The 14577-nt window shown below is 44.0% G+C and overlaps 1 protein-coding gene across 1 annotated transcript; it reads left to right on the top strand.

Moving 5' to 3' along the window:
* The first annotated feature begins 1060 nt into the window (after positions 1 to 1060).
* On the top strand, positions 1061 to 14038 carry Prdx6 (peroxiredoxin 6). The gene is made up of 5 exons (XM_004658782.2): positions 1061 to 1230; positions 5041 to 5197; positions 9137 to 9283; positions 11027 to 11173; positions 13066 to 14038. The coding sequence occupies exons 1-5, from the start codon at positions 1136 to 1138 to the stop codon at positions 13192 to 13194; spliced, it is 675 nt and encodes a 224-aa protein (XP_004658839.1). The 5' UTR covers positions 1061 to 1135; the 3' UTR covers positions 13195 to 14038.
* Positions 14039 to 14577: the final 539 nt, after the last annotated feature.

Here is a 14577-nt window from a genome sequence, read left to right as displayed (position 1 = left end):
GTACTCTGCCACTGAGCTATAGTCCCAGGCCCTGTAATTCACTATGCAGTCTCAGGGTGGTCTCGAGCTCACAGTGATCCTCCTATGTAGGCGTGGGAGTGCTGGGGTTTTCACCTTTTTATTTTGAGAAAGAAGCCCAGGCTAGTCACAACTCCTTTCCAGTCAGGCTTTGAAGTTTTGATCCTCCTTTCTTCAAAATGTTCAGGTCTATGGCACCAGGCCCAGCTTTTAATACATTCTGGTTTGTGTGGATATAATGAAAGGTCTAAGAGAACAGGCATCCTACATATCTTGTGCTTGTCACATAGGAAATAAATTGATGTAGGCCTCCCAACTACCCGAGTGAAAAGTCGACTTTTATACAGTTCTGATCTCAAGAACTTCATTTTGAATTGTTGTATTTGAGCTTCAGGATCATTGTGTTAAATACTGTATAGTTCATAACGAACTCCGGGGATGAGGAGACAAAATAAAAGTTTGGTTCCATTACCTTCATACTGACATACCGTACAGGAATCTTTGCTGCAATAAGCAAGCCACTTCCTCTGACATGGTTCCCAACTCGCCTGCCTTTGCCACATCCTGACAGAGAGACAGGGCTCAGCTTTAGGTTGGCCGGGGTCAGTCAGGACTCTTTAATGATCACAGGAAAAGCGCAGGTGCGAGTCCGGTGTCACTGGACCCCACTGTCTGGTGACACCAGGGAGTGTGTGTACAGAAAGGTCTGCGCGAACCCACGCAGCTTTGCAGAGTCACGTGAGCATGCGGCCCTCAAGGCTGTCCACCTCGGGCTATCCTACGGGGTTCGGGTTCCCCGAAGGCCCCCCGCACCTTGCAAGGTCAAACCTTGACCATCCCCAGGCCTTCAGGAGGCTACGTTCCTGCGCCGCCGCAGGAGGTCTCAGCAGCGCGGGGGTTCCCAACAGAGGAGACTCACGGTCGCCCCGCCCCTCACTCTCGCCCCGCCCCTCGCTCTCGCCCCGCCCCTCGCTCTCGCCCCGCCCCTCGCTCTCGCCCCGCCCCTCGCTCTCGGCCCTCCCCTCCCGCCCAGCACGCAGCTAGGCTTCCCTCCGGAGCCCGCCGGCCGCCTGCTGCTGCGGCTGCGCTTCCCGGTTCGCTCGTCACCGCTGCCGCCATGCCCGGAGGACTGCTTCTCGGGGACGTGGCCCCCAACTTCGAGGCCAACACCACCGTCGGCCGCATCCGTTTCCACGACTTCCTGGGAGACTCGTAAGTGGCCTGCGCGTCGGCCCGCCCTGGTCGCGGAGCCGCGGGGCTCGGGGCGTCCCCGGCCGTGCTGCGCTGGGGTCCGGGCGCGCGCGCTCCGCCCTCACCGGCTCCCGCACGTGCTGGCCCTGGCCGGGCGTTGCTGCAGACCCGCCACCTCCGCTGCTCCCCGGATCCCTCCCCGACCTCGGCGTGGCTGGGCTGGCTTGGGGGAGGAGGAGGAGCTGGCGGGTCGTGGAGTCTCGGCGTCCTTGCGCTGGAGGGTTTGCTGTCCATCTAACTGGGTTTGGTGAAATGGGTACGTGACGAGGTCCCTACCGAGGCCTGGGAGGAGGGCAAGGGCGACGCGTTATTGGAGGTCACTTCCAGGGACTCTTGTCCGTCAGGGTCGCACTACCCTCCTTCCCGCCCTTGTGGAGTTTGCACCCTGGGGGAAGGTGGATGCCTAAGGCCAAAGTCGGAGGACATAGCTGCAGTTTAGGAGAGGGCCTAGCGGTGTCTGGGGTTCTGCTTGCGGGCTGTGAGTGACTGTGTTTACAGAATTGTGGACACAAAGTGTAAAATTTAAAACTACCAGCTGTCCAAGTAAGTGATCTAAAGGCTTTTTGTCCAGAGCCTCTTTCAGCGGCTGAGATAAGATTTTGGAGTAACCAAGAACCTCGTGTGTAGGTGTGCCCTTCGTTCCAGAACTTGCAACACTTTGAGGGAAAGCTGGTTCAGGGACAGTGACCTATCTTGCCAGAGTAGGCCATTCCAAGGCCAGGACACGTGTACCTCTCCCCTTTGAGACGCTTTTGTTTCCTCATGGTCCCCAACCCCCTCTGCCTGGCGTCCACTGCAGTCCCTTGCTATTGATAGTCATTCTGGTGGCCATAATGTCCAGGAGTAAACTAATGTTGGCTTAATTTTACTGTTCCTAAGAGAACATGCTGTAAGTTGCTTGCTTCTAATCAGCATTCCAGGCATGACCAGGTTTATCATGGTTCTGGTGATTCAGTGGGCCCACTGTGCTGTGCTGCTCCCTGGCTAGACAAATGAACTCCTGAGTTTGTGTTCTTTTTATATTCAGTGTCCAGGCACATGTGTGTACAGAGATCGAGCAGCTTATGAAACAGTGATTGGATATCCCTATGTAGATAGAATCTTACACATCAGGCCTATATAACCCACAATGTCCATTTCAGCTACCAGCTATAAAAAATTACAGTTTTGTGAGAGAGAGAAAGGGTTAACTAGATGATGGGTAGCAAGTAGAACTTTCAGATATTGCAGGCAGGAGACAACTAGACAGGCACTGTGGCCAATCTCATACTGTGAATCCAAGTATTAGAATTTCTCCAATGGGCTTGAGAGATGGCTCAACGGTTAGGGGTGCTTGCTTGCAAGACCTGATAGCCTAGGTTCTGTTCCCCAGTTGCCACATAAACTAGATGCACAGAGTGGCTTGTGCATCTGGAGCTGGCCCTGCTGCATTCATTTCTCTCGCTGCTTGCAAATTAATATTTTTTTTAATTTCTCCGAAACTAGGATTATCACAGGGTATTCCTTCCCATTTCTTCCTATGTCTCTCACCTCCATGAAACATGAAGTCTTACCAGAACTCGAATTTGTACAGATTAAACATTAGCATAAGCATATTTATAGTCACAACAGTTATAACTGCTGCTCCTACTTAAGCTAACCATACTTTTGAGGGGTTTTGTTATTTTTATTGACCTCTGGATCTATCGAGACTTGACTAAAAGTGTCAGCTCAGCTGGGCTTGGTAGTGCAGGCCTGTAATTACAGCTACCTGGGAGGCTGAGGCAGGAAGATCATAAGTTCAAGACCAGCCTGAACAACTTTCGATACTTCATCTCAAATAAAGGGGGGGGGGAGTGGCATTTTTTTAATGGAGCCATCAGTTAGAAGATGAGAAAAATATGGAAATGTATAAACAAGTATACAAGTAAGTCTGCTTAGGGTCAGACATGATATTTCCTGCTCTGCTTGGAAGAGAAATATCTACCCTATGTATCATGATACTACATGGACTTCACCTAGTTTTGCCAAACTCCATTCAGTGTTATGATCTTGAGTCAATTACTGACCCAAGTATCCTCAGGAAAAAGGTGAATTTCAAACATCACAGGTGTCTGTCTTGATAATCAGTAGCACAGGGCTTGAGTGCTCCCTGTGGCAGTTTAACTTAGTACTTTCTTGTGTGGCAGATGCAGTGTCCTCAAACTAAGGAAAGGCCACTTCCCTGAGGTTTTCTGGCAGCAGTAGGGACCATTCTCTCAAAAGGAGGAAACCTTTTGTCTTTTGAAATTGAGGAAGGAAATAAGATGATGCAATTAAATTACTCCTGAGAGTGGGGACGCAGGTCAGGTTAAGACAGTCTTGGAGTGACCCTGTGGTATACTGGAGTTTGGCCTCAACATTAAGTGGCTGAAAACCAGTTTCCCAGCATGATTCAGCAAAACAAACTATTGACTCACAATGGAAAAGCACTTCAAGTTCATTACCCCTTTGGCAGTACTTTTTCCTATAAATTTTTTTGCCTGAAACTTTTAGAGTCTTCCTCTTAAATTTTGTCTGACCCTTATATAGATACTTTTCCCATGGAGTCTAAGGCCTAGATGTCACAGCTAGACTACATTTCAAAAAACAGGGCGATGGCTTACAAAGCTTGATTCCCCGAGTACCCACATAAAGTGTTAGAGTTTGCCATAACAGGAGGCCCTGGCATGCCCATGCTCTCCTCTCTCCTCCCTCTCTCTCTCTATCTCAATTTTTTTTTGAAATTTAAAAGATCCATGCCTCCCCCCTTACTGCCTTTTAAACACATACTTCCATAATTTCCCCAAAGTCTTGCCACTTTCAGTCTTACCTTCCGTTCTTAGCATTAACTGGCAGGTGTGGGTGGGAATGGTACACTTGTCTGCTTGGTTCTTTGTGTCCAGGGAAACCTACCATAGATGGAACAATCTGCAAGCCTAAGAGATTGCCCCCACTGCTCTCAAGCTATGAGAGTGTAGAAAACTGAAACTTGAAAGAATAGTTTCTGTTGCTAAGGAGAAGGAAATGTTTCTTGGTTACTCAGCTTGACCAACTCTCAAAATCTATACAAGTTTAACCTTAGGTGATGATGATGTAAAGTAGTTTACCTAAGAATTGAAGTTTTGAAAAACCTACATTGTAGGTTGTATGTTTTCAACTTGCTTGGTCTGAAACAAGAAGAAACTGCAAAGAAGCCCTAGGTAAAACTGTTGAACTGCTGTTATTTCAGCACAATACAAAAGTGCATGCTGTCTCTTAACGGGTGAGATTAATAAAGGCGCTTTACAAAAGATGTAAGATTTACTTGGTGCCAAGAAGCAAAGTACCAGCCTTAATTTTACTAATAGGCAATAGAAACCTATCTGTTCTAGATTACATAATCTGTTTATCATTGCAGTCAGACATCTGTTTGGATTTGGGGCATTGTAGGAGCTGAATATTGAAGTGCATGCTATTTAAAAAATGAAGACATGACAAATATTGGCTTGTGTAGCATAAATTTTATTAGCTGGAAAAGAGTCAGGGTGTCTCCATAGTTATTAAAGGAGGCAACACCCTGAAAATTACTCTGAATTTTATATCTTTGAACAGTTGTTAATGGGCTTTTCTGGAAGCAAGGTTGGAAAGTAGTTCTCTGAAAAGGGTAAATGTCTTCATTAAGTAGACATTGTAAAAAAAGAAAAGAAACTCTTTTAAATTCAGAAATTGTGTTGTCACTGCCTGACATTGGTACCTTTCACTCAGCTATAATGTTCTTTTCCTTCATTCCAGATGGGGCATTCTCTTCTCTCATCCACGAGACTTTACCCCAGTGTGTACCACAGAGCTTGGCAGAGCTGCAAAACTGGCACCAGAATTTGCCAAGAGGAATGTTAAGTTGATTGCCCTTTCAATAGACAGTGTTGAGGACCATCTTGCCTGGAGCAAGGTATAGTTCTGCAGTGTGTGGAATATGTACATTTAGACCTCCTTTCCTGTTATCATACACCTCCTTACAGCCTTAAAACAATTTTCCAAGGAACATTGTCTTTTATGTGCTAAAGAATTGGCTGGTGGCTGGCTGCTGCTGGGTAACTTCAGGATGGGGATGCGATTGATCTTTGAACAAAGCCAGGCTCTACTTTGATCACTTCCCAAACTCTGGGAAGGAGGGAGTGAAGGTTGTAGTATACCTCAGTAACCAGTGATTTAATCAGTCATGCTTATATAATCAAGTTCCCGTAAGAGCCCAAAAGGATTAGGTTCCAGGACCTTTGGGTAGCTAAACACGTGTACATTCCTGGAGGGTGATGTGCCTGGAAGAGGGCGTGGAAGCGCCACACTGTGCCCTATTTGTCCCTTCATCTGTACCTTTTGTAAGACATTTCCCCCAGTTCTGTGAGTGCCTCAAAAAAATTAATCAGTCCCCAGGAGAAGTGCATAGGAGCCCCATATTTATAGCCCATTTGCCAGAGGTATAGTGTGGGGCTTGTGGGCATGGGAAGTCAGGTATAAGTAACCTTGTGGGTTTGAGCCTTCTACCTGTATCTAAAGTTACCTGAATCTAAAGCTACCTGTCTAGGTAGATAGTGCCCAGATTGAGTTGAATTGGAGGATACCTGCTGGTATCCAATGTAGAATCGTTTAGTTGTTGAAGGGAAGAAACCTCCCGCTAGCTTCTTGGTGACAGGAGGCATTACAGAAATGATCTTTGTTTTTGTTTGGCAAGAAAACAGGAGAAAAGTGTGTTTTTTTTCCTCTCTCTCATCAGAAGTATCAACTGGCATGTGCCTGGAGTCTGAGGCTCACATTAATTACACAGACAGTCGCTTGGATTTTGAGAAGTAAGCCTCAGGTGCAGAGTTCGCTGGCAACAATCTCAGCTGGACTTCCTGGTGGTCTCCATATTTCTGTGTCCGGTGATGGGTTCTCTGTCACCATCTTGGTTTACCAGCAGCATTCAGCCTACGCTCATGGCAGGTGTGCGTCTCCTGGCTTCCAGGATGCCACGTCCTTGTTGCTGTCCAGCCTTAGACTTTGCTCATCATCTCCCAGTTCCTAATTTATGCTGAAGTTGACCCAAGCTTGTTTCACGTCTTTTTTTCTATCTGCATAGTTTCCCTTAGTCACTCTTCCTCTCACTTAATATCCATATGCTGTGATTCTCAGATCACCATCTCTAGCCATAGTCCCCTGACCTCCAGGTTGGTAAAAACTACCTGCTCAACACCTAAGCTTCCCTGGGATATGTACACATCTTGATTTTAGCTTGTCCACAGTTGAGCCCCATCCTTCATCCTAGGGCCTTACTCGTCTCAGCTGTTGGCAACTATGTCTTTGTAGTTACTCAGGCTGTAACTACAGGAGGTAGCCTGAATTCCTCCTGGTTTTTCCTATCATGTATCTTAGTTTACCCACAAACCGCTGGCACTCTACCCCATCTGCCCAGGTTCATGTTTGGATAACTCTTAAGATATATCTCTGTGGTTTGCCTTCACCTGTTTTGGGTTTCAACTCAAATAGCATCTCATTAAAGCCTTTCTTTGTCCTCCTTATCTAAAATAATAACATCTGTTCACACTCTGTCCTCTTTAGCCATTGATGGTATCTAAAGTCTTTGCATATTGCTTACTTAGTTGGTTTGTTTCTCACCACTGGAGTGTAGTTCCGGCAGGGCAGGCTCCCATTCTCCGCTACAGCAGTACTTAGTATAGGTGGACAGTCAGTATTTGTTGAATGAATGAATGAATAAAGAAAATTGCCTGCTATCAGCAAAACTACTTAACTTGGACAATAAATTTGGTCATCTAAATGAAATAACATTTTATGGGCTTTGCTAAAATACGTTAGTAAGTCATCAGTACCTTTCATGTGTTGTGTATTGGGCACTGTTGAGCACATGAAGTAAAGACGGCATGTTGGTGAGTTGGTAACAGGCTGGGGGTGGGGACGCTACATCCCATGACTATTTCACATCAATTAATCCCAAATGTCTGAGATGAGAAGGAACATGTTAGAGCAAAAGGAGGGCACTTGTCTTTCTTGGGCTAGATTTTCTTTTATCCTTTGCACTTAGCACAGGTAATTTCTCATGAGAGTCTAGTAAAGCCTCTTGTGTGTGTGCCTTTTTTTTTTAAATTTTTTACAGGAGAATATTAGAATGACTTGCTCAAGATTTCTCAACTAAAAGAGGACGTCAGTATGATTTGAACCTAAAACTCAGTTTTCTTTATGGTATTAGATGGTAAAATGTGGAACTAGCCTGATTGGGCTAGAATAGAGCCAAAGCTTTAAGTGTCCATGGCACAATGTACTGCCCGTTGAGCAAGCTGGCAAGGTCAAGAATGGATGCGCAATGACAGCTTGCTGAGAGAAGAGCTTAGAGCAGGTTACATGACTCCTTGCGGGACTGGAGCATATCCAGATTCCCAGGTTCATTTTATCCACCATAGAAGTTTCCAAAACTGTGACTGCCTTGGGACTAGGAAACGAGTCCAAACTGTCAGAAGTAATGCCAACTTTGACATATGGCTGAGTATGTGGGAAACCTCAAGAGAAGCCTGTGACACAGAACCGTATTGGTTATTATTTGGTTGTGGTGACTTGGTAGGCTGCCAGAGACAACAAAAGGAAGTTCAGATCATAAAATTAAGGAATATGATAAAATCTGTTGTTATCCATTTCAGAGCACATTAATGTCACTTGTATCTTAACTCGTCTCTGAAAAAATGCAAAAAGGTATCCAATTTGCTGTACCATCAGCCCCCTCTTTTACTTTCAGAGCTTCATGTGACTAATAAATATACCTCCCACCACCCCAATTTTAAATCCAGTGTCCTGCTACTCCTGGCTCCTTGTGCTCTAAAGTAGTTTATACATGCACTTAGCCTGCATTGTCTTCATAACATTGTTCTCTCTAGAGTGCCTTCCTTTGCCCAGTGGGAAACCTCACCCATCCTTTCCCAGGCCCAGGGAGAAGTGCTACGCCTTTCTCCAGGCCTGTCCCGACTCAGCAGTCCTGTAAATGAAGGTGCAGTCAGTGCGCCTCAGCATGCTCAACCACCACTTAACATTGCAGCCTTGTAAGTGTGCTACTTCAAAGAGAAATTACCTAACCAAGTTAGAAGTTCCTCTGAAAGCAGAGAGCTTACTGACTCGTATTTCACGTATTCACCTTCCTGTGATGCGCAGCCAACTCAAGTGCTGTATCAACTCTGGATCAGGTGGTGAGACAGACTATTGACTTTTTTTTTCCACCAAAAACTTCCAGAGTTAGAAAAGAAGAAATGAACCAAGCTTTATTTGGGGAAGAAGGAAGTACGTTAATTTGTCTTCAGTTCAATCTTGAAATGTCTTTCACCCACCCATTTACCTTTCCCTTGTCCTAAGCCATATGTGCAACTCTTTACTTCTGTGTTTGCTTTAAGCTTTGGGAGTCTCCTTCCTGTGTTTCCTGCAGTGTCTGTCATGTACCTGATGTCTTAGTCACAGTGCTTTTGAAGCAGGGACCCGAGTTACAGGATTTCTTTGCACATGGAGTTACTTCTTGATGTGTGGACCTAGTGAACCTGTTTCTGATGTGTGTTTTCAATACTGCTTAAGTACCCAGAGTTTCCTTTTATCCAAATGTACTTATAGTCAAAGCAGTAAAGTCATGCTGACTATTAACAGAGTTGGGTGTGAAAGGGCTTTGGCCTCTTGAGTACTGTACTCTGCTGTAACTGTCAGTGACTAACTGAGACTAAAGTTCACTCAACTTATTAAAATTGCTCAGAGAAACACTGTGGTTGTGGTTCTTTTCCCTGTCATGCAATGCAGTAGCTATTTACTATGAAATGCAAAGAAATGTGTCATTTGGAGTTCCCTTTTCCCCTTTCTCCTGTTTCAGGATATCAATGCTTACAATGGTGACGAACCCACAGAAAAGTTGCCTTTCCCCATCATTGATGATAAGAACCGAGACCTTGCCATCCAGCTGGGCATGCTGGACCCTGCAGAGAAGGATGAAAAGGGCATGCCCGTGACGGCTCGTGTGGTGAGTTCTAGCAATCCAGTTAGTACTCAGCAACACTGGTGGGCTCTACATCCAGTGTATATCCTTGGTATAACCAGAGGAAATAAGGGAATATCTACAACTATGAAATAGCTGTGTGTCAGTGACTGTCTTTGATTATTTGTAATGTTCAGGCAAAGTGGTAAGATGCTCAGCTAAATTTTTTTAACTTACTACTGATAACCTCCATACATATAAAATATACCATGATTTTAATCTGCTCCCTCCCACAGCCCATTTTCCCGTTCACCTATCTCCCCTCTACTGAATCCCTTCTTTCCAACTAATCTCTCTTCTATTTTGATGTCATTTGCCCCTCCTATTAAGCAGGTCTTGTGTAGTGTCAGCCACTGTGAGGTCATGAATACCACAACCACTCTGTGTCTGGAAGACAGTGTTGCAAAGCATTCCTCCTCTTCCTTTGGCTCATATTCTTTCTGCTGCCTCTTCCTCAGTGGTTTCTGAACATGTCAGCTAAAAATTGAAACTGTTCATATTCACAGTTCTTGGACATCTATCCCAAAATGTAGCTAAGATTAAGAACTCTTTTCTGTATATCTCTTGTCACGTCTGTCTTTCAAGTGATAAGCCATATTCTTCTTCAGGACAGTTCTGATGACTTCTACTGCCCTTTTCATGAACAGATTCAATCGCTCACTACCACCATCACCCCCCAAGTGTGCAGGTATTAAAGGTCCTTTTTTGGGTGGCGGGGAGGTTTCAAGGTAGGGTTTCATTCACTCTGGCCCAAACTGACCTGGAATTAACTATGTAGTCTCAGGGCGGCCTCAAACTCATGGTGATCCTCCTCCTTCTGCATCCCTAGTGCTGGGATTAAAGGCATATGCACCCAGGCATTAGTAATATTTTTATGTGATCATCCCTATTAATAACTGCCTGGAGCCTTTCCTGAGTAAACCTGAAGGTTCGTTCTCAGTTTTGAAAAATAGTGTGGCCGTCCAGATAGTTTGGTATAGCCTTCTACTTCCTTTGGTTTGGTTGTTTTTATTTTTTTATTTTATTTTATTTTTGGTTTTTAAAGGTAGGGTCTCACTGTAGCCCAGGCTTACCTGGAATTCACTATGGAGTCTCAGGGTGGCCTCGAACTCACGGCAATCCTCCTACCTCTACCTCCCAAATGCTGGGATTAAAGGCATGCCCAACCACGCCTGGCTTAGTTGTTTTTACTTTTAAATATTTTATTACATTTACTTGGGGAAGACAGAGATAAAGTATGGGTTTCCAGAGCCTCTTCCAATTGTAAACGAAATCCAGACACATGTACCACTTTGGCTTTATGTGGGTACTGGGGAATCAATCCCGGGCATCATTGCTTTGGAAGCAAGCACCTTTAACCCCTAAGCCATCTCTTCAGCTCCTAGTTCATGTTTTCTATAAAACTATGGCACCACCACAGGAAAGACTAGGAGTCTTTCTCTCCCTGTATGTGGTCAAACTGGGTAAACCCATTTTCCTTACCAGTGTCTGTTTCCATATATATGTATATGTGTGTGTATATATATATATGTATATCTGTATATGTACAAATAAATATATATATTTACATATAAATATATATAATAAACAAATGTATGTATAAATATAAATATTTATTTATTTATTTATTTCAGGGAATCGAGGTAGTGAGTTCATGAACCAATCTGCTAGCCTCAGCTCTCCCATCCAAAGCACTGACCAAATCGTGCATGTTTGTGTGCTCTGCAGGTGTTCGTTTTTGGCCCCGATAAGAAACTGAAGCTGTCTATCCTCTACCCAGCTACCACTGGCAGGAACTTTGACGAGCTCCTCAGAGTGATTATCTCTCTGCAGCTGACAGCGGAAAAACGGGTTGCCACCCCAGTTGATTGGAAGGTAAATGTGTCTAAAGGTTAGATACTCAGCTTGCCTGGAAGGCCTGAAGGACCAGTTTCTAGATGGCTTGCCCCCAGGATCTGGTAATCTGGGGATAGATGAGGCTCTTTTTATCAGTCCAGTACCCTGGGAGGATTTGTCCTCATGGCCAAGCTTAAGATTTGCTAAGAGATCTTTTATACCATGTATATAAAACACGAACTATGTATTGCTTTCTTACTCTTAGATACCTGGACACATTAATTGGTCATAATAGTACCTTTTCAATCTAAGTAGCATCCCTAATCCAAAAATCTGTCATGTTCCAAAATCAAACTTCTTGAGGGTGTGAGGTATTTCAGATTATAAATTTTCTGATTAGGGTTGTTAAGTTGGTAAGGCCTATACACATATCCTATATCCGTCCCACCCCCCAAGAAAAGCCCAAATCTGAAATACTCTATTTTAAGATGAGGAATACTCAACTTGTACCAAGTTAAATTTAAAAATCTTTTATTTGCCAGGTATGGTGGCACACGCCTTTAATCCCAGCACTTGAGAGGCAGAGGTAGGAGGACCACTATGAGTTTGAGGCCACCCCGAGACTACCTAGTGAATTCCGGGTCAGCTTGAGCTACAGTAAGACCCTACCTTGTAAAAAGAAAAAAAAAAAAATCCCTTTTATTTAATCATTACCTGATAGTAAACTATATATTTATATTTACATGTTTTAGATACATAATTTATGTATATATAACTATATATAAAATGTATATTATATACACCTATAATCCCAGCACTCTGGAGACAAGAAGATCCTGAGTTCAAGTCCAGCTCCAGCCACATAATGAGAGCCTGTCTCAAAAAACCATTGCTGTGTGTGTGTGTGTGTGTGTGTGTATGTACACATGCACACATGCCAGGGTCTCTTACTGCTGCAGATGAGCCTCATATGCCTTGGCTACTTTTTGTGTGTGGTTTGATGGGAATTGAACCTAGAACCACTTTAACCACTGAGCTATCTCCCCAGTCCCAACTGTTGGTGTTTTAATGTGATGTGTCATTTCATTTCTCTTGAGCTTTAGCTTTTTGTTTTTGTTTTTGTTTTGAGGTAGGGTCTCACTCTAGCCCAGGTTAACCTGGAATTCACTATGGGTGGCCTTGAACTCACGGCAATCCTCCTGCCTCTACCTCCCAAATGCTGGGATTAAAGGCGTGCACCTCCATGCTTGGTGAGCTTTAGCTTTTGAAACTTCTTCAGAAATTTTGTTTAGTTGGTTTGGGGATTTTTATTTATTTGCAAGGAGAGAAAGAAAATGAAAATGGCCAGGGCCTCCCGCCACTGCAAACAAACTCCACCTTGTGCATCTGGCCTTATGTGGGCACTGGGGAATCAAAGCCAGATGTGTATCTACATACCCAGTTTATTCATAATCTTTTGATACCAAAGATATCTGCAAATAAACAGGACAGGGCAATATTCCAAGCACATCATAACAATGTTCCATATTTTTAAGCCTACTAACCTGAATGCCAGGTTTTATTGTTCTGTTTTTTTCTGGCAGGCAAATCGCTTAAATTTGCAGAAAGGAGGGTAAGAGTTAAGAGGTGAGAAAGGGGACCAGGCAGATCCAGTTCTGCAGGGCCTGTAATCCATGAGATGATACGGAATTAAACTTTAAGGTGTGGTAGTTCCCCATTACTGAGTGTAAAACAGGATCGTTGCTAGTTAAGCCATAGAAATACTTCCTCACAAAAGTGTCAAAACTCAACTGTGAAAACAAAATTTCTCAGAGTGAGGAGTACTTGGTTGTTCTCATTAGCATCTGCACACTTTGCTAAAGTTAATTTTTGAAGAGCTTTTTAACATTTTTGTAAGACTGAATTTCACCATTGCCAATGTCTTCCAATAGGATGGAGACAGTGTGATGGTCCTTCCAACCATCTCTGAAGAGGAAGCCAAGCAAATCTTCCCCAAAGGAGTCTTCACTAAAGAGCTCCCATCTGGCAAGAAGTACCTCCGCTACACTCCCCAGCCTTAAGTCTTTCCAGAAGTTGGGGCTGCAGCTGCTCACTCAGCATCAGGAACCATGAGGATGCCAGCTGCCAGTCATGCCCCTATAGCAATTCCATAGAAAGCCTGGTATGATCACAGCTGAGGTCGTTAGGTTGCTGTACTGCTGGCTTATTAAATGGAAATGGCACCACAGTGTTCTTGGGATTCTTTACTCTGTGCCTTCATTAGCATTCTGTTCCATCATCCAGTCTCAGCTCTCTGCAGGCTGGCTGTCATTGAAATAGATTGTGTTCAAGCCTCATAGATTCTGTATGTTGGGTCTCTGAAGGGTTTGTGGTCAACAAGAATAGTACCAGTTGATGGTTGAAGAAGCTTGCTTCTCCCCATTACAGAATTACCAATTTTTGTAGCTTTCCCATTGAATCTTCTATTACCCATGTGAGATTCAACTTCCTTGGTAAATATCTAAGTTAGTTCTTTAAGGAACTTACAGTAACTCATATATTCTTTAATATTCTATCTTTATTACAGCGTGAGAAAAACACTTTTTGATTCTGTACTTTTTAGTTACATGGAAGAGCAGGGGGAGAGGTCTTTAAATATTTTGCTATAAAAATTATGATAACTTTCTATCAAGGAGGCAGAAAAGGGAGGTGCACCAAGTGAGCAAGATAGTACATGCACCTCCCAATATTTTCATATATTGGACTTCTTTCAGATGATGTATACATGTAAGGGCAGACCTTGTGAAGAGAGGAGAGATGGTGGAGAATGTTCTGTGATTGAACTGTCCTTGCAGTAGGTTGCTATTTTCAGAATTTGGTTGTGTTGGGGGATCGGCAAATAAAAAATCCTTTGTTGAAACTGGATCAGAGAATTGTGTTTTGAAGTGTTTAGACTCATACCCTGAAGGGCAGAGGCTTCCTTGCTAGGATTGGCATGAGTATTTTTCTCCAGAGAAACAAAGGAACCATTGAAGAACAGGATTTCCACTCTTACCCTGGTCTATGCCCCTTTCTGTTTCTTGCTTGGAACCTAGAGGCCTGTGACTAGGTATATGGATTGCAACCTCTTAATGTGTTTGTGGGATGGCTGGGCTTGAAAATACGAATCTTGAGAATTATGATACATTTGCTTTTTGTTATTCTGAACCCAATAATCTCCCAGACTTGTAAGCCACAGGTTTAGAAAGAACTATCCCATGTGTGAGTGGTAGTCTGCATACATAGACTGGGCGGCTTAAACAATAGACATTTCTGTTTCTAGGATTGGAAGTCTAAGATCAAGGCAATGATAGATCATGGGTGAGGTGGAGGACTGCTTCCTGGCTTGTCAACCACTGAGCCATCTCTCCAGCCCAACAGCTGTCTTTTGAGATACTCTTCTATGACTGAGAGAGAGAGCATCT

This window comes from Jaculus jaculus, chromosome 1 (genome assembly GCF_020740685.1).
Source record: "Jaculus jaculus isolate mJacJac1 chromosome 1, mJacJac1.mat.Y.cur, whole genome shotgun sequence".
Classification (NCBI taxonomy): domain Eukaryota; kingdom Metazoa; phylum Chordata; class Mammalia; order Rodentia; family Dipodidae; genus Jaculus; species Jaculus jaculus.
This window is presented reverse-complemented; position numbering and strand designations above follow the sequence as displayed.